Source organism: Hyperolius riggenbachi, chromosome 3 (genome assembly GCF_040937935.1).
Source record: "Hyperolius riggenbachi isolate aHypRig1 chromosome 3, aHypRig1.pri, whole genome shotgun sequence".
Taxonomy (NCBI): Eukaryota; Metazoa; Chordata; class Amphibia; order Anura; family Hyperoliidae; genus Hyperolius; species Hyperolius riggenbachi.
Genome location: NC_090648.1, coordinates 188,181,537 through 188,207,570, shown reverse-complemented (window position 1 = coordinate 188,207,570; position 26,034 = coordinate 188,181,537). Strand labels below are relative to the sequence as shown.

Sequence of the window (26,034 nt, the reverse complement as noted above, 5' to 3'; positions counted from 1 at the left end):
GCCCCCTCAAGCGCCAAAACCTGCCAAGGACAACCAACGTGTCAGGGAGGTGTAGGCTGGGGAGGAGAACAGTCCATTCATGGTTACAATTGACCAGAGCACATAGAGTTGATCATGACCAGCTTAGCACCAATAAAGAGCTAATAAAGCCTTTGAAGGAGGGCCCAAGGGCCCGGTGTGGTCACTACCTTTTCATCCTCTATTGCTATGCCACTGAAAAAGATAGATACTTACCTGTGGATGCTCCAGCAGCTTCTCAAATGCTCCCCGACCCCTCCACTGTCAGCTATGACCCTTTACACCTTTGTGAATGCGCACTGGCACAAAAATAAGGAGTATGCTGCCTTCTCGTACGTAGTGAATGCTTTGATCCAGCTGGAGGGAGGCAAAAGGACCGTTTTTTTCCAAATTTGTTCAATACACCCGCCTGTAACCACTAGACACATGTATTTAAAGGAATTCAGGAAGGAAGTGTAGGATGCTTGCAGTGTGCGAGATTGGGGAAATCAGTTTAAAAAAACAGGAGCAGAAGCTGCCGGGGGTAAGTATACACAGGGCCAGCTCTCGCTACAATGGGGCCTTGGGGCAAAAGTAACTTGGGTAGCCCCCTAGCAATGCCCCCCCCACACACATACACAACCTCTGAACCGACTCCCAGGACCCATCCCCCCACACTCCCAGCCACACAAAAATCATTGGGTGTCCATCGTATGTCCCTAAAAGTATTGTTGGGGACCCCATTATTCCCCTCCTCCTTTCCCTTACAAACTGAGAGTGTACTCACATTGGGGTCTTACCTAATCCAGGCAGGACACAGGAGACAGCACCATGCTCTGCACTCCAGACTTCTCCCCCCTGCGCCTCTCTTCCTCATTTCCTGCAGGCATGTATGGGGTCACCATAGTTAGATGGGAGGGAACACACACCTTTGTGGCCCCTACAGGCACTTGGGCCCTAGGGCAATTGCCTCCTTTGCCTCTATGGAAGGGCTGACCCTGAGTATACACCTTTCTGTCCATGTACTATATGTACTGAATGTACATGAGACTGTGAATTGCTATGTCCAATTATATGCATGGGTGGAAGTGGGGAAGTGGGAAGAAGTGGGGGGGAGAGCCAACCTTTGGCGCGCTTGAAGAGGCCCTACGCCACCTGACCGCCCGCTGACCCCCCCCCCCCCCCCCCCCGGCCGCGTGCCCATGCGGCCAGTAGGAGGAGAGCAGCGCAGTGGAAGGAGAGCTGTGGGCAGCGATGGAGAAGGGGGGCCATCTCCCCCCCTTCCCTCACCTTAGTGCTCTCTCTCCCTCGCTCTCTCCTCCAGAACTAATGTGCGGGTGGCTGGCAGTGGGCGGAACTTACCTTCCGTCTCACTCCAGCGCCGTAAGTTCTGGTGCCGCTGCTCTGGTCTGGACCAGAGTAGCGGCAAATCCATCCCGCGCCGGCCCTGCATCGAGACGGAGGTAAGTTCCGCCCGCTGCCTGCCAGCCACCGCACATTAGTTCCAGAGGGGAGAGCGAGGGAGGGTGAGCAATAAGGTGAGAGAAGGGTGGGGAGACGTCCGCCCTTCCCCGCTGTCCCCACAGCACTCCCTCTTCTCTGTGCTGCTCCCCTCCTGCTGGGGGCACACCTGGCTACCTATCCTGGGACATATACCCCCGACTACATATACTGGGGACATATACACCTGCCTACATATACTGGGCACATATACCCCTTTCTACATATACTGGGCACATATACCCCTGCCTACATATACTGGGCACATATACCCCTGGCTACATATACTGGGGACATATACCCCTGCCTACATATACTGGGCACATATACCCCTGGCTACATATATTGGGGATATATAAACCTGCCTACATATACTGGGGACATACAGTGGAGGAAATAATTATTTGACCCCTCACTGATTTTGTAAGTTTGTCCAATGACAAAGAAATGAAAAGTCTCAGAACAGTATCATTTCAATGGTAGGTTTATTTTAACAGTGGCAGATAGCACATCAAAAGGAAAATCGAAAAAATAACCTTAAATAAAAGATAGCAACTGATTTGCATTTCATTGAGTAAAATAAGTTTTTGAACCCCTACCAACCATTAAGAGTTCTGGCTCCCACAGAGTGGTTAGACACTTCTACTCAATTAGTCACCCTCATTAAGGACACCTGTCTTAACTAGTCACCTGTATAAAAGACACCTGTCCACAGAATCACTCAATCAAGCAGACTCCAAACTCTCCAACATTAGAAAGACCAAAGAGCTGTCCAAGGATGTCAGAGACAAAATTGTAGACCTGCACAAGGCTGGAATGGGCTACAAAACCATTAGCAAGAAGCTGGGAGAGAAGGTGACAACTGTTGGTGCGATTGCTCGAAAATGGAAGGAGCACAAAATGACCATCAATCGACCTCGCTCTGGGGCTCCACGCAAGATCTCACCTCGTGGGGTGTCAATGGTTCTGAGAAAGGTGAAAAAAGCATCCTAGAACTACTTGGGAGGAGTTAGTGAATGACCTCAAATTAGCAGGGACCACAGTCACCAAGAAAACCATTGGAAACACATTACACCGCAATGGATTAAAATCCTGCAGGGCTCGCAAGATCCCCCTGCTCAAGAAGGCACATGTGCAGGCCCGTCTGAAGTTTGCCAATGAACACCTGAATGATTCTGTGAGTGACTGGGAGAAGGTGCTGTGGTCTGATGAGACCAAAATAGAGCTCTTTGGCATTAACTCAACTCGCTTTGTTTGGAGGAAGAAAAATGCTGCCTATGACCCCAAAACACCGTCCCCACCGTCAAGCATGGGGGTGGAAACATTTTGCTTTGGGGGTGTTTTTCTGCTAAAGGCACAGGACAATTTAATCGCATTAACGGGAAAATGGACGGAGCCATGTATCGTGAAATCCTGAACGACAACCTCCTTCCCTCTGCCAGGAAACTGAAAATGGGTCGTGGATGGGTGTTCCAGCACGACAATGACCCAAAACATACAGCAAATGCAACAAAGGAGTGGCTCAAGAAGAAGCACATTAAGGTCATGGAGTGGCCTAGTCAGTCTCCGGACCTTAATCCAATAGAAAACCTATGGAGGGAGCTCAAGCTCAGAGTTGCACAGAGACAGCCTCGAAACCTTAGGGATTTAGAGATGATCTGCAAAGAGGAGTGGACCAACATTCCTCCTAAAATGTGTGCAAACTTGGTCATCAATTACAAGAAACGTTTGACCTTTGTGCTTGCAAACAAGGGTTTTTCCACTAAGTATTAAGTCTTTTATTGTTAGAGGGTTCAAAAACTTATTTCACTCAATGAAATGCAAATCAGTTGCTATCTTTTATTTAAGGTTATTTTTTCGATTTTCCTTTTGATGTGCTATCTGCCACTGTTAAAATAAACCTACCATTGAAATGATACTGTTCTGAGACTCTTCATTTCTTTGTCATTGGACAAACTTACAAAATCAGTGAGGGGTCAAATAATTATTTCCTCCACTGTATACCTCTGGCTACATATACTGGGCACATATACACCTGCCTACATATACTGGGCACATATACCTCTGGCTACATATACTGGGCACATATACACCTGCCTACATATACTGGGCACAAATACCCCTGCCTACATATACTGGGCACATATACCCCTGGCTACATATACTGGGGACATATACCCCTGCCTACATATACTGGGCACATATACCCCTGGCTACATAAATTGGGGACATATACACCTGCCTACATATACTGGGGACATATACCCCTTCCTACATATACTGGGCACATATACCCCTGGCTACCTATACTGGGCACATATACCCCTGCCTACCTATACTGGGACATATACACCTGCCTACATATACTGGGCACATATACCCCTGGCTACATATACTGGGCATGTATACCCCTGCCTACATATACTGGACACATATACCCCTGCCTACATATACTGGGACCTATACACCTGGCTACATATACTGGTCACATATACCCCTGCCTACATATGCTGGGCACATATACCCCTGCCTACATATACTGGGCACATATACACCTGGCTACATACACTGGGCACATATACACCTGCCTACATATACTGGGCACATATACCCCTGGCTACATATACTGGGCACATATACCCCTGGCTACATATACTGGGCACATATACCCCTGACTACATATACTGGGGACATATACCCCTGACTACATATACTGGGCACATATACCTCTGGCTACATATACTGGGGACATATACACCTGGCTACATATACTTGGCACATATACCCCTGGCTACATATACTGGGCACATATACCACTGGCTACATATACTGGGCACATATACCCCTGGCTACATATACTGGGCACATATACCCCTGACTACATATACTGGGGACATATACCCCTGACTACATATACTGGGCACATATACCTCTGGCTACATATACTGGGCACATATACCCCTGCCTACATATACTGGACATATATACCCCTGCCTACATATACTGGGACATATACACCTGGCTACATATACTGGTCACATATACCCCTGCCTACATATGCTGGGCACATATACCCCTGCCTACATATACTGGGCACATATACACCTGGCTACATACACTGGGCACATATACACCTGGCTACATATACTGGGCACATATACCCCTGACTACATATACTGTGGACATATACCCCTGACTACATATACTGGGCATATATACCCCTGGCTACCTGTTCTCGGGACATCTCTACCCCTGGCTACCTGTTCTGGGGACATCTATACCGCTGGCCACCTATTCTGGGGACATCCATACCGCTGGCCACCTATTCTGGGGACACCTATAGACCTGGGGCTACCTATTTTTGGGGATACACTGCTGTCAGATTGAGTGTATTTTGGGGAACTGCTGCCAGGTGAGAGGTATCTACCATATTAAGGGGGAATTCTGCCTATTTATGTGAAATGCTGTCTATTTATGTGCCTCATGACTGCTGAATTTGTCTTGTTGGGGGCCTCATGGTTACTGAATTTGTCTTGTTGGGGGCCTCATGATTTCTTGGGGGCCTCAAGATCACTGAATGTGTCTTGTTGGGGACCTCATGATTGCTAATTTTTGTCTTGATGGGGGCCCCATGATTGCTGAATTTGTCTTGTTGGGGGCCTCATGGTTACTGAATTTGTCTTGTTGGGGGCCTCATGATTTCTTGGGGGCCTCAAGATCGCTGAATTTGTCTTGTTGGAGACCTCATGATTGCTGAGTTGGTCATGTTGGGGGCCTCATGATTGCTGAATTTGTCTTGTTGGGGGCCTCATGATTGCTGAATTTGCTGAATTTTGCAAGACAAAAGTTACTACAACAATGTGAATTTTGTGAAACATGAACCTTAGAATTTCCAAATTAATTGAAGTATGAGCTCCCCCACCCCGCACTTAAAACCACCACGCAAATGTTTGTTTTTATATAATTGTTTTCAAACAATAATAATAAGGAATACTGCATTAAAGGCGGACAAGCCCATGAACGTGGCGATACGGTATACGGCCTACACTTATGGCTCTAGGCCCCGCATGTGACACTCGCCCCAGGCCCCGCATACTCTAAGGCCGCCTCTGGGGTTGGGCATCATTGCTCATATGTGTCTAGCACTATGGGCCCAATCAAGATTTTGCTACAGGGCCCCATGAATTCTATGTAGTTACTCCCTGTTTTAAAACATGTCACGGTGAACAACAACAACAAAAAAAGTTACATGATGCCCTATTACCAAACATATGACATGTCACAAAGCCAGAGTGAGTGTCGCCATACACATGCATATATATATATATATAGCACCACCTATACATTTAGGCCTATTATGCTTATTAATACATCAGACCTGATTGAAAATAATAACTTATATTTGAAATACTGAAAGCTGAAAAGGTGAAAATCCGCAGAATATTTAATCAACATTAATGTGTTAAATAGGCAGAAAATGTCACTGAGACATAAAGCTGGCCTTCTAGCTAATCTTGTTAATTACAGCTATATTACAATGGCAGCCATTCCGTCAGGATGTAAAACAGACTAACACTGTCACTACCTCTAGGTTAATCACATTGGAAATGTGCAGACCTGGCACAAATGAGCGTGTGTAGTGCTAATGTGTGAGTGGGGCTGTGTGCCGGGGAATGAAGATCATCTCTAATGAGGGCTGCGTTTCATCAGGGTGCATGGACAGATCATTATTATTCTGAATGTTCTCCAGAGAGCGTCCTTGCAGGGTTTTCACCTTGTATTGCTTTAGCAGCGTCACCAAGATGGCTTTCATCATCACCATGGCTATGTATTTCCCAGCACAGCCACGTGGCCCAAAACCAAACGGCTGAAAGTAGCGATGTGGAACCTAAAAAATGTCAGGGGAAAGGGTTAGAATTGTGTATTGTCTCATTTGTGCAGAGGAGGGCTGCAACACGGTTAAACATCACTACCTTGGATGTTCATTTGTTATGGCAAACAGATAAATACCACATGTATGCATGGATCAGTGCCTAAGTAATTTCCTAGATTTTACATTCAAAAACCTGATAAATGGCCTAGCTCTCTGATCAGCTGACCCCCCCCCCCTCCCCCACGCTAATATTGCAATGCTCTCTATCCAGGCTTTCCAAATAAAAACCTACACCGCCTGCAGCTTGAAATGAATGCTGCCGCAAGACTGTTAACAAGCCAACCCCACCATTGCCACATAACACTAATCCTTTGCTCACTACACTGGCTACCCATAAAATGGAGAATCATTTTCAAAATTGGCATGTTAACATTCAAATCCCTACACAACCTAAGCCCAGGATACCTGAAGGATTTGTTGCAACTGCGTCACACCTCCCACAACCTCAGATCCAAAGGATCCAATAACTTGACCACCCCCAAAGTTCAACTAAAAACCTTTGGAGCCAGAGCTTTCTGTCATGCTGCTCACACCCTGTGTGGAATGCCTTGCAAACGTAATCAAGGCAGCTCCAACCCTGGACACGTTTAAATCAAAACTGAAAAGCCACCTGTTTAGTCTGGTATTTATGATCACATATCATTTCCCCTGTACGCACCACTAAGTACTGATCTGATACAAGTTTATACGCTTTGGTTCCTACGGGGGGAAAGTGCTTTACAAATGTTTCATTGTTGTTGTTATACCGGGGACACCCGCAGGCCCCCTGTGCACCTGCTGGGAGTGTGTGGCACGTAGAGTAGTTTAGATTTTCTACCTTCAAGTGTTTTCCTGAATTCCCTCATCTTCATATTCCTTGGGAGACCTCTAGGGCAATAGCTGCGGTCATATGACAGTGAGTCACACAACTGAAGATACTGTCCCAGAGTTCTCATAAGGATTCTACTGGTGCCTGTGGGAGGAGGTAAATACTGTTGCTTGGGTAAGTGTTTGTTTTAGTTTGATGGTTATTTGGATGAACAGGTCATGTCATGTCAAATATTTACAGGATTCATTCAGTTCTGGGAAGGCGGGACTTGGGCAGTATTGTAGAGCTGGCAGCAGAGTGCCTGTATCTTAGTTACCTGTCAGCACTGACTCCTTGGGTCCCCTGTGTCTGCTCTGCTCTCCACCCCAACCCATGACCATGATGGCGAGCAGGACAGCATCAGCTTGGATAGGTAGCTATGGTACAGCCACTCCACTGCCAGCTCTGCAACACTACCTCCAACACTAGCGATGCCTCCTCCTACCGCTACACACCAGGGCTTTCAGTGGGCATAAAAGAAGTAGTATGCAGTATACTTTAGACACCAGGGTGAGTAATGCTTGCTTCATACTAACAAGCAACTCTTTATTACACTAGAGATCAGGATAAAGTTAAGTATCGCTATACTGGCAGATTAGTTTTCTCATTTATTATAATTGCACTTGGCACTTCTATTGGTACAATATTGTTAGGTCACCTACAGATATGCGCTGCATAAAAACTCAATTTCTGTAGATCCAGTTTTGGTTCTTTATGTTTTGTCACCTTTATAATATTTATAAATATTGTACTGTTTTCTTTTGTTGATTACTAAATGCATTTATGCAACGTTTTAGTTGTTGCCACATTAGATGACATCTCTGTTTTAATTGTGTTTTATTTACTGCACGTTAATTAGGATTTTTTTTTTAGCTAGTTCAAGGGAATAGTCTGGAAAAAGTTTCCACAAAGAGTCGCCTTACAGTATAGCACAATACAAAGCAATTTGGATTCTTTTTCCATAAGACACTTCACAGTATTAATTGTCTATCATCTCTCTGGTAATTAAAAAGCAATTAACTGATAAATGAAATGGCTTTTTATGGGAATGTGCATTCATCCACATATTTACAACAAGGTAGCTATATTCGAATGAAGCATTTATCATTAATATAAATAGAACATGGACTACTTAAGGTGAGGATACAAATAACAAATTGATGAAATTAATATTTGGTCAAAAACAAATAAGCAAACAGGGATTTGTTTCATCCTGACATAATAAGGCTGCCCATAAACGTTCATATGAATGTGCAGAATGAGTGCATGTGCAAAGGTATCAGTTGTGCCAAGGTGTCAGTCGTGCAAAGGTATCAGTCATGCGAAGGTATCAGTCCTGCAAAGGTATCAGTCGTGCCAAGGTACCAGTCATGCCAAGGTATCAGTCGTGCAAAGGTATCAGTCAGGCAAAGGTATCAGTCATGGCAAGGTATCAGTCGTGCCTAGGTATCAGTCGTGCCTAGGTATCAGTCATGCAAAGGTATCAGTCATGCAAAGGTATCACTCCTGCAAAGGTTTCAGTCATGCCGAGGGATCAGTCATGCCAAGGTATCAGTCCTACAAAGGTATCAGTCCTGCAAAAGTATCAGTTATGCAAAGGTATCAGCCATGCCAAGGTATTAGCCGTGCCAAGGTATCAGTCGTGCCAAGGTATCAGTCATGCAAAGGTATACATCCTAAAAAAGGTTTCAGTCGGGCAAAGGTATCAGTCCTGCAAAGGTATAAGTTATGCAAGGGTATTAGTCATGCCAAGGTATCAGTCGAGCCAAGATATCAGTCCTGCAAAGGTATCAGTCATGCAAAGGTATCAGTCATGCAAAGGTATCAGTCCTGCAAAGGTATCAGTCCTGCAAAGGTATCAGTCTTGCAAAGGTATCAGTCATGCAAAGGTATTAGTCCTGCAAAGGTATTAGTCCTGCAAAGGTATCAGTCCTGCAAAGGTATCAGTCGGGCAAAGGTATCAGTCGGGCAAAGGTATCAGTCGGGCAAAGATATCAGTCCTGCAAAGGTGTCAGTCAGGCAAAGATATCAGTCATGCCAAGGTATCAGTCATGCAAAGGTATCAGTCCTGCAAAGATATCAGTCAGGAAAAGGTATCAGTCTTGCAAAGGTATCAGTCATGCAAAGGTATCAGTCCTGCAAAGGTATCAGTCCTGCCAAGGTATCAGTCGGGCAAAGGTATCAGTCTTGCAAAGGTATCAGTCCTGCAAAGGTATCAGTCATGCAAAGGTATCAGTCATGCCAAGGTATCAGTCATGCCAAGGTATCAGTCATGCAAAGGTATCAGTCGGGCAAAGGTATCAGTCGGGCAAAGGTATCAGTCTTGCAAAGGTATCAGTCATGCAAAGGTATTAGTCCTGCAAAGGTATCAGTCCTGCCAAGGTATCAGTCCTGCAAAGGTATCAGTCCTGCCAAGGTATCAGTCCTGCCAAGGTATCAGTCGGGCAAAGGTATCAGTCGGGCAAAGGTATCAGTCTTGCAAAGGTATCAGTCCTGCAAAGGTGTCAGTCAGGCAAAGATATCAGTCATGCAAAGGTATCCGTCGTGCCAAGGTTTCAGTTGTGCCTAGGTATCAGTCATGCAAAGGTATCAGTCCTGCACGATATCAGTCATGCAAAGGTATAAATCCTAAAAAAGGTTTCAGTCGGGCAAAGGTATCAGTTATGCAAAGGTATTAGTCATGCCAAGGTATTAGTCATGCCAAGGTATCAGTCGTGCCAAGGTATCAGTCATGCAAAGGTATCAGTCATGCCAAGGTATCAGTCATGCCAAGGTAACAGTACTGCAAAGGTATCAGTCCTGCAAAGGTGTCAGTTATGCAAGATATCAGTCATGCAAAGTTATAAATCCTACAAAGGTTTCAGTCGGGCAAAGGTATCAGTACTGCAAAGGTATCAGTACTGCAAAGGTATCAGTCCTGCAAATGTATCAGTCCTGCAAAGGTATCAGTCATGCAAAGGTATCAGTCATGCCAAGGTATCAGTCATGCCAAGGTATCAGTCATGAAAAGGTATCAGTCGGGCAAAGGTATCAGTCTTGCAAAGGTATCAGTCCTGCAAAGGTATCAGTCATGCAAAGGTATCAGTCATGCCAAGGTATCAGTCATGCCAAGGTATCAGTCATGCAAAGGTATCAGTCGGGCAAAGGTATCAGTCGGGCAAAGGTATCAGTCTTGCAAAGGTATCAGTCATGCAAAGGTATTAGTCCTGCAAAGGTACCAGTCATGCAAAGGTATCAGTCCTGCAAAGGTATCAGTCCTGCAAAGGTATCAGTCCTGCCAAGGTATCAGTCGGGCAAAGGTATCAGTCGGGCAAAGGTATCAGTCTTGCAAAGGTATCAGTCCTGCAAAGGTGTCAGTCAGGCAAAGATATCAGTCATGCAAAGGTATCCGTCGTGCCAAGGTTTCAGTTGTGCCTAGGTATCAGTCATGCAAAGGTATCAGTCCTGCACGATATCAGTCATGCAAAGGTATAAATCCTAAAAAAGGTTTCAGTCGGGCAAAGGTATCAGTCTTGCAAAGGTATCAGTTATGCAAAGGTATCAGTCATGCCAAGGTATCAGTCATGCCAAGGTAACAGTACTGCAAAGGTATCAGTCCTGCAAAGGTGTCAGTCATGCAAGATATCAGTCATGCAAAGTTATAAATCCTACAAAGGTTTCAGTCGGGCAAAGGTATCAGTACTGCAAAGGTATCAGTACTGCAAAGGTATCAGTCCTGCAAATGTATCAGTCCTGCAAGATATCAGTCATGCAAAGTTATAAATCCTACAAAGGTTTCAGTCGGGCAAAGGTATCAGTCATGCAAATACTCGATTATAGATGATCTGCAGTATCACCGATAATCAGATATATCTCTAACCTCTGGACACCTAGTAGTAATAACTGAGTGTTTGGTGCAACAGTAATACTTTGAGGAAAGCACCCGTACAGGGGGTGCAAGGCAGTAGGAGATACTGCCTAAAGAACAGCTTCCTTCCAATGGCCTGAGGCTCCCCAAGGGGCGGAGCCAGGCAGAGAGAGGGAAGGACCAGAGTGTGAGTGACACCCGAGGTGAAGTGTCACTGACAGGTCTGTGAACTATCTCCCAACAGGGGAGATAGTTCTCGTGGTCGGACAGGCCTGGTCGGCAACAGACAGACAGATCAGGAACAAAGACAGGAGACAAGACAAGACAAGACAAATAACATTTATATTGCGCTTTTCTCCTTGCGGACTCAAAGCGCCAGAGCAGAGCAGCAGCCACTAGGGTGCGCTCTATTGGCAGTAGCAGTGTAAGGGAGACTTGCCAAAGGTCTCCTACTGAATTAGTGCTGGCTTACTGAACAGGCAGAGCCGAGATTCGAACCCTGGTCTCCTGTGTCAGAGACAGAGCCCTTAACCATTACACCATCAGCCAAGCGGAAGGAGACAGAAGCGGAATCCAAGGACAAGCCGAGTTTGGCAACAGAGTATCAGAAATAGTGAAGTACCAATTCAGAGATCAAGAGAGTGGTCAGGAGAGCAAAAATTCATAACAGATATAAACAATGCCTAATCTTTAGGTGTGAGCTCCGTGATCATCTACACCCTGGAACTAGTCTGATATATAACAGAGAGGTAATACAGTTCCCTAGTCTTGGGTGCGAGTTCCTTGATCATCAACACCCTGGAACTAGCCTGAAGTATAACAGAACGATAATACAATTCCCTAGTCTTGGGTGTGAGCTCCTTGATCATCAACACCCTGGAACTAGTCTAAAGTATAACAGAGAATAACAACACAGATTAGCAAAAAGGTCTGAGTGCTACCACGTAGTGATCGCAACGGCAGACACCAGAGAAATGACCAGCATCCAGTATATATACCCTAGCGCTCTCCAGCGCCTCCCCTAAGTGCTGGACCAATGGGAAGTGGTAAAATTGTCAGCTGACCGGCTTGGTCAGCTGACACCTTTCTGGCTGTCATAAAAGCTCTGCCTCTCAACGCACGCGTGCGTCCTTCTGAACCTGTGTGGACTATCAGTCCCAGCCACACCAGATCTGTTTTGCAATGTATCCGCTGTGCCGGACGCGGAACCAGCGGCACCGCTATCCAAGCACGCGGCGGTTTATCTGCATTCCGCCATGCGGACAGATGTAGGCCTATGCGTGTAAGCCGCCGCGTCGGACGCGGAATCCGCCATGTTAAACGTGGAATCAGCCGCCTTATCCTGAGCACTCGCGGCAGGCTTTCCGCGTTTTCTCACAGTAACCCGAGGAGTGGACTCCGGACAGCTCCTACCCGTTTTCTCAGGATATAAGGCGTGGAACTCCCTTTTTAATTTATCCGCATGCATGCGACACTCAAGTACCCACGTTCTCTCCTCAATACCATACCCTTTCCAGTGAACCAGATACTGTACTGAGTTCTGTACAACACGTGAATCTAAAATCTTTTCTACTTCGTACTCAGGTTGGTCATCTACCATCACAGGAGGAGGAGGAGTGGAACCTACACGCACTGCTGGCTTAAGCAGGGACACATGAAAGGATCTTACACCACGCATGCTTGCAGGAAGATCAATGGCATAAGTAACATTGTTGATCTTCCTGGTTACTGGAAAAGGGCCCACAAATCTGGGTCCTAACTTGGGTGAGGACTGTTTCAGGGTCAAATGACGCGTGGACACCCAGACCAAGTCTCCTGGCCGGAACTTCCACTCTAAGGAGCGTCTCTTGTCAGCTTGATCTTTCTGACTTTGAAAAGCCTTCTCCAAATTACTTTTCACGATCCCCCAAATGTTTTTAAACGACTTTTGCCAAGCCTCCAAAGCTGGAAACGGGGTGGAAGCTACTGGGAGTGGGAAGAACTTAGGCAACTTTCCAGTTACAACCTGAAACGGAGAAAATCCAGAGGAAGAGCTTTTCAAATTATTGTGCGCAAATTCTGCAAATGGCAAGAATTTGACCCAATCATTTTGTGTCTCCGTAACATAACACCTTAGAAATTGTTCCAATGACTGATTAATTCTCTCAGTCTGGCCATTGGTTTGTGGGTGGTAGCCTGACGAAAATGACAGTTCCATGCCCATTTGATGACAAAATGCCCTCCAAAATTTGGAAATAAATTGGACTCCCCGATCTGACACGTTTTCCAGAATGCCATGTAGCCGGAAAATGTGGATGATAAAAAGATCGGCCAGCTCCTGGGCCAAGGGGAGTCCTTTCAGGGGCACAAAATGGGTCATTTTACTGAAACGGTCGACTACCACCCAAATGATCGACATACCCTCAGACTTCGGAAGCTCACCCACAAAATCCATGAACAAATGGGTCCACGGTTCACTCGGGGTGGGCAAAGGCTGCAACGTTCCCACAGGTGCCAGACGGAAGGGTTTGCTTCACGCACACACTGCACACTCTCTAACATACTCCTTGCAGTCAGTTGTTAATAAAGGCCACCAAGCACACCTGGCAACGAGGTCCAGTGTTCTGGTGGCCCCAGGATGTCCAGCATTCTTGTGGGAGTGGAACAACTGCAATATCTGGAGACGAAATGGCAGTGGTACAAACATCACCCCTTCAGGCTTTCCTTCAGGGACATCGTGCTGGAAGGGACTTAAAGTCTCCATCCAGTTTCTCCAGGTCTCTGTAGCTGCCAACACTACTCTCTGTGGGATAATAGTCTCTGGGTCTGAGGGCTGTGCTGTCTCTGGCTCAAAGCATCTGGACAAAGCATCCGCTTTAATGTTTTTACTACCCGGAGTGTACGTAATTACAAATCTGAATCTCGAGAAAAACAGTGACCACCGAGCCTGACGGGGACTCAATCTCTTAGCCCCCTCAATGTACTCCAAATTTTTGTGATCAGTGTAAACGGTAATTGTATGTTCTGCTCCTTCTAGCCAGTGGCGCCATTCCTCGAAGGCCAATTTAATGGCTAGGAGCTCTCTGTTGCCTATATCGTAGTTCTTCACTGCTGGTGAAAACCTACGAGAGAAATAGGCACACGGGTGTAATCTTCCCTGCAACCCAGAACGTTGAGACAGCACAGCCCCCACCCCGACCTCTGAGGCGTCCATCTCCACAATAAAGGGATAGGAGGTGTCGATGTGTCTCAAAATGGGTGCAGAGCAAAATAATTCTTTCAAGGTGGAGAAAGCAGCCAGAGCCTCGGGGGACCAGTGGTTGGTATCTGCCCCTTTCTTTGTGAGACTGGTGAGGGGCGCTATGACTGTGGAGTACCCTTTTATGAACCTTCTATAGTAATTAGCGAATCCCAAAAATCTCCGGAGGGATTTCAGTCCCACTGGCTGTGGCCACTCCAGGACAGCAGAGACTTTGGCAGGATCCATAGACAGGCCCGAGGTGGAAATTATGTATCCCAGAAAGGTGACAGATGTTACCTCAAAGATGCATTTCTCCAATTTAGTGTAAAGCATGTTCTGTCTTAACTTATGCAACACCCATTTGACATGAGCCCTGTGCTCAAAAAGGTTATCCGAGAAGATCAGTATATCATCTAGATATACCAGGACAAATTTACCCAATACCTCCCTGAATACTTCATTAATGAGTTCCTGAAAGACGGCCGGAGCGTTACACAACCCGAAGGGCATCACCAGATACTCGTAATGCCCATCGGGTTTGTTAAAGGCCTTCTTCCACTCATCGCCCTCTCTGTTCCGCACCAGGTTGTATGCACCCCGCAAATCCAATTTCGAAAAAATCAGGCAGAGAGAGGGAAGGACCAGAGTGTGAGTGACACCCGAGGTGAAGTGTCACTGACAGGTCTGTGAACTATCTCCCAACAGGGGAGATAGTTCTCGTGGTCGGACAGGCCTGGTCGGCAACAGACAGACAGATCAGGAACAAAGACAGGAGACAGAAGCGGAATCCAAGGACAAGCCGAGTTTGGCAACAGAGTATCAGAAATAGCGAAGTACCAATTCAGAGATCAAGAGAGTGGTCAGGAGAGCAAGAAGTCATAACAGATATAAACAATGCCTAATCTTTAGGTGTGAGCTCCGTGATCATCTACACCCTGGAACTAGTCTGATATATAACAGAGAGGTAATACAGTTCCCTAGTCTTGGGTGTGAGTTCCTTGATCGTCAACACCCTGGAACTAGTCTGAAGTATAACAGAATGAAAATACAGTTCCCTAATCTTAGGTGCGAGTTCCTTGATCATCAACACCCTGGAACTAGCCTGAAGTATAACAGAACGATAATACAATTCCCTAGTCTTGGGTGTGAGCTCCTTGATCATCAACACCCTGGAACTAGTCTGAAGTATAACAGAGAATAACAACACAGATTAGCAAAAAGGTCTGAGTGCTACCACGTAGTGATCGCAACGGCAGACACCAGAGAAATGACCAGCATCCAGTATATATACCCTAGCGCTCTCCAGCGCCTCCCCTAAGTGCTGGACCAATGGGAAGTGGTAAAATTGTCAGCTGACCAGCTTGGTCAGCTGACACCTTTCTAGCTGTCATAAAAGCTCTGCCTCTCAACGCGCGCGCGCGTCCTTCTGAACCTGTGTGGACTATCAGTCCCAGCCACACCAGATCTGTTTTGCAATGTATCCGCTGTGCCGGACGCGGAACCAGCCGCACCGCTATCCGAGCACGCGGCGGTTTCTCCGCATTCCGCCATGCGGACAGATGTAGGCCTATGCGTGTAAGCCGCCGCGTCGGACGCGGAATCCGCCATGTTAAACGCGGAATCAGCCGCCTTATCCTGAGCACTCGCGGCGACTTTTCGGCGTTTTCTCACAGGTATCAATCGGGCAAAGGTATCAGTCCTGCAAAGGTATCAGTCCTGCCAAGGTATCAGTCCTGCAAAGGTATCAGTCATGCAAAGGTATCAGTCCTGCAAAGGTATCAGTCTTGCAAAGGTATCAAACCTGCAAAGGTATCAATCGGGCAAAGGTATCAGTCTTACAAAGGTATCAGTCATGCAAAGGTATCAGTCCTGAAAAGGTATCAGTCATGCAAAGGTATCAGTCCTGCAAAAGGTATCAGTCCTGCAAAGGTATCAGTCCTGCAAAGGTATCAGTCAGGCAAAGGTATCAGTCAGGCAAAGGTATCAGTACTAGAGTTGGGCCGAACCTCCGATTTTAGGTTCGCGAACCGGGTTCGCGAACTTTCGCGAAAGGTTCGGTTCGCGTTAAAGTTCGCGAACCGCAATAGACTTCAATGGGGATGCGAACTTTGAAAAAAAAAAAATTATGCTGGCCACAAAAGTGATGGAAAAGATGTTTCAAGGGGTCTAACACCTGGAGGGGGGCATGGCGGAGTGGGATACACGCCAAAAGTCCCCAGGAAAAATCTGGATTTGGCGCAAAGCAGCGTTTTAAGGGCAGAAATCATATTGAATGCTAAATGACAGGCCTAAAGTGCTTTAAAACATCTTGCATGTGTATACATCAATCAGGTAGTGTAATTAAGGTACTGCTTCACACTGACACACCAAACTGTTCACTGAACGGAACAGGTATACAGTGGCGGGTTCACTGAACAGAACAGGTATGCAGTGGCGAGTTCACTGAACAGAACAGGTATACAGTGGCGGGTTCACTGAACAGAACAGGTATGCAGTGGCGGGTTCACTGAACAGAACAGGTATACAGTGGCGGGTTCACTGAACAGAACAGGTATGCAGTGGTGGGTTCACTTAACAGTACAGGTATGCAGTGGCAGGTTCACTGAACAGGTATGCAGTGGTGGGTTCACAGAACAGGTATGCAGTGGTGGGTTCACAGAACAGGTATGCAGTGGTGGGTTCACAGAACAGGTATGCAGTGGTGGGTTCACAGAACAGGTATGCAGTGGTGGGTTCACAGAACAGGTATGCAGTGGTGGGTTCACAGAACAGGTATGCAGTGGTGGGTTCACAGAACAGGTATGCAGTGGTGGGTTCACAGAACAGGTATGCAGCCAGGGACAAGCTAAGCCTAACTAATCTTTCCCTATGAGAGAGAGTGTGCAGCAGCTCGCCCTACTCTCACTAATGCAGGCACACGAGTGACCGTAATGGTCGCCGCTGCCTGCCTTTTAGTAGGGGGGGGAGTGGCTCCAGGGGCTAGTGTAGCCTAATTGGCTACACTGGGCCTGCTGACTGTGATGTAGAGGGTCAAAGTTGACCCTCATGGTGCATTATGGGGCGAACCGAACTTTCGCAAAAGTTCGCCTGCGGGACGCGAACGCGAACCACTGAAGTTCGCATGGAACCGTTCGCAGGCGAACTGTTCGGCCCAACTCTAATCAGTACTGCAAAGGTATCAGTCAGGCACAGGTATCAGTACTGCAAAGCTATCAGTCCTGCAAAGGCATTAGTCTTGCAAAGGTATCAGTCCTGCAAAGGTATCAGCCGTGCCAAGTTATCAGTCGTGCCAAGGTATCAGTCGTGCAAAGGTATCAGTCCTGCAAGGTATCAGTCCTGCAAAGGTATCAGTCATGCCAAGGTATCAGTCATACAAAGGTATCAGTCCTGCAAAGGTATTAGTCCTGCAAAGGTACCAATCATGCAAAGGTATCAGTCATGCCAAGGTATCAGTCATGCAAAAGGTATTAGTCATGCAAAAGGTATTAGTCTTGCAAAGGTATCAGTCGGGCAAAGGTATCAGTCATGCAAAGATATCACTACTGCAAAGGTATCAGTTTTGCAAAGATATCAGTCGGGCAAAGGTATCAGTCGGACAAAGGTATCAGTCGGGCAAAGGTATCAGTCGGGCAAAGGTATCAGTCATGCAAAGGTATCAGTCGCGCAAAGGTATCAGTCGCGCAAAGGTATCAGTCAGGCAAAGATATCAGTACTGCAAAGGTATCAGTTTTGCAAAGGTATCAGTCATGCAAAGGTATCAGTCATGCAAAGGTATCAGTCATGCAAAGGTATCAGTCGTGCCAAGGTATCAGTCATGCCAAGGTATCAGTCGTGCCAAGGTTTCCGTTGTGCCGAGGGATCCATCATGCCAAGGTATCAGTCATGCAAAGGTATCAGTCGGGCAAAGTTATCAGTCGTGCAAAGGTATCAGTACTGCAAAGGTACAAGTCCTGCAAAGGTATCAGTCGTGCCAAGGTTTCTGTCCTGCAAAGGTTTCAGTTGTGCACAATCTGATCATACTCAAAACTTTTGCACCTGCAATTCACGCATAAACTGTAAAGCATCTATAGTTACACACGTGTTTATACTGTAAATAAGCACAGAAAATAATTCATACAGTTTGCAGCATGGCAAGGCTGAGGTGTGACCTTCAGAGCAGAGGTACTGGGCATGATGCACAAAAGTGCAGCAATATTGCCATGTACAGACAGAGCACAGCAATATTACCATTACTATAGGCAGTGTGTACCGTGAGTTACTCTATTATTGCGACCCGTGGTACTCAAGTTAGTTTATGGCTATAACACACCAAAGTGTAAAGTGTAAAGGTGAAACTGTTCTGCAGTAATAAAATCCAAACCAGAGTCCAGCAGCTAAGATAATCCATTGCTCTATATTCTGACACAGATCTCAGTGCTTGGATAATGTTACCATACATATAACGATGCAGATATATCGGTACCTTCACCACCAGCACCCAGCTCCTGATAGATCAACTCACCAGACCAACAAGACCATCAGCACTCTTATTAGTGCTCAGAGCACGAGTCACAAACAGACAGGAGATCTTAAATCCTTCTATATGAAGGTACAAACCTCCGATACAAAGGAACAAATTCTGGCATAGAAAGGGAGAGGAAAAGCTAAATAGTGAAGTGCCGCCAATTTACTGTACAAAAAAAGCAGATAAAAGTGCAGATACAAAATGAAAATGCATTTCAAATTAAGAGCACACAATGAGAAAGTCCATGTGTGAAGTGCAGATCTGAGGGTCTGCATTAAAAGCTGGGACTGATTGTATGCTCATCATGAGGCTTGCATTTTCATCTTGTAAGTGTACTTTTATATTTTAATACAATAAATTGGTTGTACTTCATTGTAAACTTTCTTACTCTTTCTTTGCCAGTATTTCTTGCTACTCTATTGGAGGGTTGTGCTATCGTCAGGAAGGATTTGGAGATCTCCTGTTTGCTTCTGACCTCCACTCTAGGGTGTGCTAATAGGACTGCTAATGGTCTTTTTGGTATGGCGAATTCATCTAATACATACATGTCAAACTGCAGAGCCATAAAACTTGGCCACTGTAAGATCTTCTCACCGCTCATGGCGACGGAACCCCGAGACCCACGCTGAGGCACAAGCCTCTGGGTCTCGGCGGGGCTCTGATGTCAATGGAGCACACGGCACTCAGTTTCCATTGGCTAAGCGGCGGACGCATCCTCAGTACGCGCTCCGCCGCTGTAAACAATGACAACGTGTGTGCATGGCATGTTAGCTGACTTGGTGACACGCCGCAAGGTGATTAGACACTTTGGATTCCCTTTTGTTTGATTGGTTAGTACTTGTATAAAAGTAAGGTGAGCGCACTCTGTCATCGCCCGTGATAGCCTCTGCTGGGATTGTTGCTTAGACTGCGCTCCCAGCTGCTGATCTTGTGCCGAATTTGTCTGTATCTTGACCAAGCTTATTTCCAGATTGATCTCCTGTTGCAGACTTCTGCCTGTTCCTGACCACGCTCTCTGATTGGATTACCCGTTGCCGTTGCTTGTTACTGGATATCCCTGTATGCTGCTTGGATCGACCCCTACTTGTTTAAAGGTTTCTCCCATGAACTCTACCTGGACTGACTTTGAATTGGATTGACCACGTTATCTGCAAAGTGTTTGAACTGCCTACAACTTATCCTTCCCTGCCTATCACCACCTGGCTATCATCTGGATTTCCTCCACCCCCAGGCCTCAGGTGACTATATATCTGAGTACACTGTACTAATATTACTCATACTGCTTTGGTTGGTGAATACTATATGTCAGTCTGTATGCTACATCTGCCAGGGTATTGTAGAATTGTATTAGGAGTTTTGTGCAGCTGTTACGGGCTGGGCTATAGGTCAGTCATATGGGCATACAGCCTGACCTATAGTCATTGACCAGGCAAGCCTGACAGCCCCAAGTGGTTTCCCCACTTTGCATTATGTTTGGCCCACTCTAGACCACCAGAGAAGCTATATTGAAGGTGAAGCCCTAGATCACCAGGGAAGCTATATTGAAGGTGAAGCCTTATATAAACAAGGCAGCCATATGTTGCAAGGAGAGGGAAAGCAGGGACACCAGGGAACTGTATAGGGGAGTGAGAGGGGCCACTAGACACCAGGGAACTGTATAGGGGAAGGGCAAGCACTAGGGAACTTTAAAAGTGAGGGAGGTGCCCACTAGACTTTGAGGTTGGTCAACAACTTTGTCCAAATTTGAGTTAGACCCCACTGACATGAGCAGATTGCTGGTGGTGGAGATACAAGGTTTATGTATGGTGACCAGGGTTGGTTCTCTCATGAAGCAAGGTGAAACATTTACACAAGGTACAGAGATTACAGGAGCAACATTTTTGTACTGTGTTTACACAACAGTAGGCAGTCACAGTAGGAGGAGAAGCGAGACTCACAGACTCACAGCCAGCCAGTGTGCTATTGTGTTGAGCTGCATCATGTCATATGAGAACATTAAATGAAGCAGAGCAAATTGTTGAGTGCTGTTCGATTACTCCAAATCACAGAGGGTGCATCCTCACAAGTTTTCCTCAGGCAGCAAAAAGTCTAGAACCGGCCCTGATGGCGACATTATCCAATTGCTGAGATTTGTGTTAGGGCCCTTTTACACTTAATCAGTTGGTATGCGTTAGTGTGCGTTAGTACGCGTTGGTGTGCGTTAGTACGCGTTTTTTCCATAGCAGTGCATTGGGAAGAAGATTTCAGTTAAACCGTGTTAAGTGTAAAAAATGCCATAGGAAAACATGGGCATTACTTTGAAAATCAGTTTTCTTTCCGTTTTAACTGAGAGCAACTAGTGTAAAAGGGCCCTTAGAATATAACATACCAATACCAGGCAGGGATTATAGCCAATGCTGGGATTTATTAATGAAGGTGCTTGGTTTTGGCACACATATTCACCAATGGATAGCCAATGTCAGGGTTTATATAGCCAATGCTGGGGTTTATCAACAGGGGTGCTTGATCTGGGCACCAGTCCTCAGCCATAAAACACTGACACAGAGAAAATGTTGTTCCCAGTGCTTGGATTCAGGGGTGAAGACAATGAAAGATAACCGTGAGGATTAGGCATTGCTCAAATGGTTAGTGTTAGGAGAGTATAGGGATACAAATAAAAAGAGTTATAAGTAAGACAATAGGGGAAGGGAAAGTGGGAGGGGGTTGGGGTTGCGCATTAGGGAGTTGTTCTTGTTAGAAGGAATCCTGGCATCCACATACCGTTTTCTCAAAGTTTTCCAGCGTGAATTCATTTGGCTTAGGGAAGAATTCAACTCTATGCATACGTCCGATGTTCAGGATGATGTTAGTTCCTTTCTTCACGTAATAGCCATCAATGACATCATCTTCCAAAGCTTTGCGCATGACCAAGTCTACCACGGGCTGGTACCTCATACTCTCATAGATGAAATTCTCCAAAACTTTAAGGTTTTGCATGTCGCCGCTCTGCACTTCCCGATCACCTAGCAATTAAATCAGATAGAAATGTTGATAATTAGGTATTAGCCAGCAATTTCTTTATACTATTGTTTATGTATACCTGTGTACCTGACAGTTGAGCTGCACATTAATGCTGTTATAGAATCTGTCAGACCCACATGCAGCTGCATTATCAAGCCTAATCCCCCCCTTCATATACAGTATGTACAAGCATGTTCTTTACGTTGGACTACAAATTGGCTGAAAAATTACTGGCTTTCAGGTTTTCCAAGATGGGACTCAGTGGCGTAGCAATAAGGGCTGCAGAGGTTGCGACTGCACCTGGCCCTTGGGCCAGAGGGGCCCTTCCTCAACCACAATATTAGCTCTCTATTGGCCCTGTGCTGTTAATTATCACTATATATACCTTGAATAGTAGTAATCATTAACAAACTGTTTTTTTTCTTGCACCTCTGTCACTGTGGTTGTCCTTGGCAGGTTTTGGTGCGCCGTATCAATTGTTATGTATAGAATGAAATAAAGGGGGGTTTCAATGTAAAACTTGCTCCGTGGCTTGATTTACTAGTACTAGAAAACATTACATATCTGGCAAACTTTCACATTTTTTTTCTTTAATTGCCTGCTATTAAAGTGGCAGTGTAGTCTGACACAACATACTGTAAACCCTGTTTGCCAACCCTTTATTGCCCATATAATTATCCTACTAGCCTTTGTTCCAAAGAAGTCTCATCTGCGGAGCTGGGAAAAAAGGGCGCATGCCGCTAGTGGACAAAAAGGGCGCCGCCATTCACTCCCATAATAAATAGCGTTTAATGGGCGCCGAGTAGGAAAAAAGGGCGCCGGAGCTAAATAAAGTTTATAAACGGCGCCAGGAGCTAAATAAAGTTTACAAACGGCGCCCGGCGATGTTTAATGATTTATAACTGAACTTGTGGTGATTTACGTTTATAAAATGCACCCGTGCCGAATAACGTTTATGAAAATAATAAACATATTTATCTTATTTAAATAATTAAAACATTATTTAAAGTTTTATCTCTTACTGTTTGTAAAACATTATTATTCACAAAATAAAGCGATCAGTACGTAACGTAAATTGCAAAAATTTTTTTGAATCCACAATTAGTAAAACATTATTATCCACATAATAAAGGGGGGTCTTAGGTTTAGGCACCAACAGGGGGGTCTTAGGTTTAGGCACCAATAGGGGGGTCTAGGGGTTAGGGGTAGGTACAGGGAGGGGTACTTAGGCAACAACAGGGGGGGGTCTTAGGTTTAGGCACTAACAGGGGGGTCTTAGGTTTAGGCACCAACAGGGGGGTTTTAGGTTTAGGCATTAACAGGGGGGTCTTAGGTTTAGGCACCAACAGGGGGGTCCTAGGTTTAGGCACCAAGAGGGGGGTCTAGGGGTTAGGGGTAGGTACAGGGAGGGTTACTTAGGCACCAACAGGGGGGGTCTTAGGTTTAGGCACCAACAGGGGGGTCTTAGGTTTAGGCACCAACAGGGGGGTCTTAGGTTTAGGCATTAACAGGGGGGTCTTAGGTTTAGGCACCAACAGGGGGGTCTTAGGTTTAGGCACCAACAGGGGGGTCTTAGGTTTAGGCACCAACAGGGGGGGTCTTAGGTTTAGGCACCAACAGGGGGGTCTTAGGTTTAGGCACCAACAGGGGGGTCTTAGGTTTAGGCATTAACAGGGGGGTCTTAGGTTTAGGCACCAACAGGGGGGTCTTAGGTTTAGGCACCAACAGGGGGGTCTTAGGTTTAGGCACCAACAGGGGAGTCTAGGGGTTAGGGATAGGTACAGGTAGGGTTCTGTGTAAGAGTAGGCTTAGGTATAGTTTTAGTAAAATTTTAGTAATAATTACTAATGTATTACAACATTTATTACGAACGTAGTTATATTTATATCATCTTTATAAACAATATTTTCAAATTTTATTATAACAACAAACCATAAATGACGGTTATTCACAATAATATACAATTATAACAATTAAACATATATTATTGGTTTTTTTATAAACGTAATTATAAGTTTAACTTTTGAAACAGGGAAGATTAACGTTTTCACAATTTCCGATTTCATAAACATTATTTAATGATTTATAATTTTGTTAAACATTATTTGTAAACGAAATATAGCACACTATATTTATAAACCCTATTAATGATTAATTATTATTTAGAGTTTACACCCCGCGCCCTTTTTGTCCAGGCGCCCTTTTTGTACGTACGCCTCATCTGCATCCCTTCCGATTACTGTATAGCAATAACAGTAACAGAACTGCAGCGCCACGGATATGAAAGGCTACACTGCGTAAAAGGTGGTTGTCCCATGGGGATGTGGCAGTACCCTTGAGAACTACTTTGAGACATACATATTTACAGATGTATAAATATGTATTGAATTCAATAATGTATTTGAATTTTAAATAATTCTTATATGTAGATAGAGTAATGGAATGGAGTGCCGATTCTCCTTTGCTGCTGTGCCTTATTTTTTCTGTCATGTGGTCATCAGAGTAATTGGATAGAGATATTCCTGGCTTCTGTTGCTAAGAGAATAACAAAAAGCAGCTCTTCTGTCACTGGAGACTGTAAAAGTAGTGGAACTAAACTTCCAATCACCTGTAGCTAGCTCATTTAACAGCCAAGACCAGTGGGTGAGAGAGACTGAACGTTGACAACTGAATCAGTGGCAGCACCTGACGTTGAGGCAGCGGGGGAGAGCCCGTACAAAAAACTCTAAGCATGTTTATACTTCAGGGAGCATGTAAGTGCAATTTTATAAGAAAAAAGTGTTTAACTTTTTTAACAGTATAACGCAATGAGGGTGTTTTTCACCCCAACCTGAGGTACACTTGTACTGCTGCCTGTATTGCTGAGGACTGGCTAGGATACCTGGACCCTGATGCACGGAGGAGTCTAGGGATAAAGAGCACTATAACCCATCCAGCAGGGATTACACCACCCACCGACGGGTGCCCTGGTGGTGGGTGAATATTCCAGAAGTGACAGTGAATTGCCTTATTGGAAGACAACACCTGATTGTTTTACTGTGGTTTTATGTTTTTTGATATGCGCTTACCCAACTGCATAAGATTGATTTTTATGGACTGCCAAACCAAGGAGGAAGCGCACTCACCTCTCTATTTTGCTTGATATAGAACTAAACTTTTTGTTTACGGAACCACTGCAGCACTTTTATATTGTGCTTAGTGATTTTTTATTTTTATTTTAAAAAAAAGTACTGCATGCTGCTACATTTTTTTAATCCGGATCAAAAATATATACATCCAGTAATGTTTAAAATTCTGGCAATAAATGTGAGTACCTAAATTACACTTGTTAGAGGGCACTGTCTAATTGTATATAGTTTACACAAATTTATAGTTTATATCTTTTATGGTTTATATCTTTTATTTGTGTGATTTGTTACTATCTACTGCTGCAACCTACTCGGGTGGGGTAAACCCCCGTTCCCCACCTTGCAAAAAAGAAAGGTTTAGAATGTATTGAGAGGTGCGCTGGACATGATGTAACTCATTCTTTTGAAATATAGTTGCTTTATTTACTCTTTATATGGTCACTATAAAAAACACATCTATTAGTTAGCTATTAACAAATGTGTTTTTTATAGTGACCATATAAAGAGTAAATAAAGCAGCTATATTTCAAAAGAATGAGTTACATCATGTCCAGCGCACCTCTCAATACATTCTAAATGTGAGTACCTGAAGAAAGTGTAAGCCTGCCGAAATGCATAGTGATGTCATTGGCACAACAGTTATGTGGCCGTGCCCACCATACTCGCTGGTATCAGCACCACTGTAGGCAGAGAGACCAGGAGCCTTGGCCAGGCATCGGACCATTGAACGTCTGGCTAAGAGCCTTTATGCTAATACACCCTCTACTAATTGTAAATGGAATTGTTTTTGTTTTATTCAGTAAATAAAGTTAATGCACCATTGGAACACTCCTGTTGCTTTTTTCTGATAAACATGTATTCACAATTTAGTTAACTTGTCAATTTTCCTGCTGTCCTAATCTGCCAAACACCATCTGGCATTATTTGCTGAACAATATTTTGAAAGAAAGATTAATGTCAGTGTAATATACTAGTATTTATGGCTTTTTCAAAATAGTAGTTTAAAAAACATGCAATAAATGATTGTTGGGGAAAGTAACTAATTTAGAAAACACTGA

The 26,034-nt window shown here is 45.1% G+C and overlaps 1 protein-coding gene across 2 annotated transcripts in view; it reads right to left on the bottom strand.

The window, feature by feature from the left end:
• Positions 1-5,943: 5,943 nt before the first annotated feature.
• Positions 5,944-26,034, bottom strand: part of CYP19A1 (cytochrome P450 family 19 subfamily A member 1) — a 60,240-nt gene continuing 40,149 nt past the window's right edge. For both annotated transcript variants that reach the window (XM_068272518.1, XM_068272519.1), the window contains 2 exons: positions 21,609-21,850; positions 5,944-6,385 (listed from right to left, as the gene is read on the bottom strand). In XM_068272518.1, coding sequence (XP_068128619.1) covers positions 6,140-6,385; positions 21,609-21,850 — 488 coding nt within the window. In that variant the 3' untranslated portion in view covers positions 5,944-6,139. The remainder of the gene's footprint in view (positions 6,386-21,608; positions 21,851-26,034) is intronic.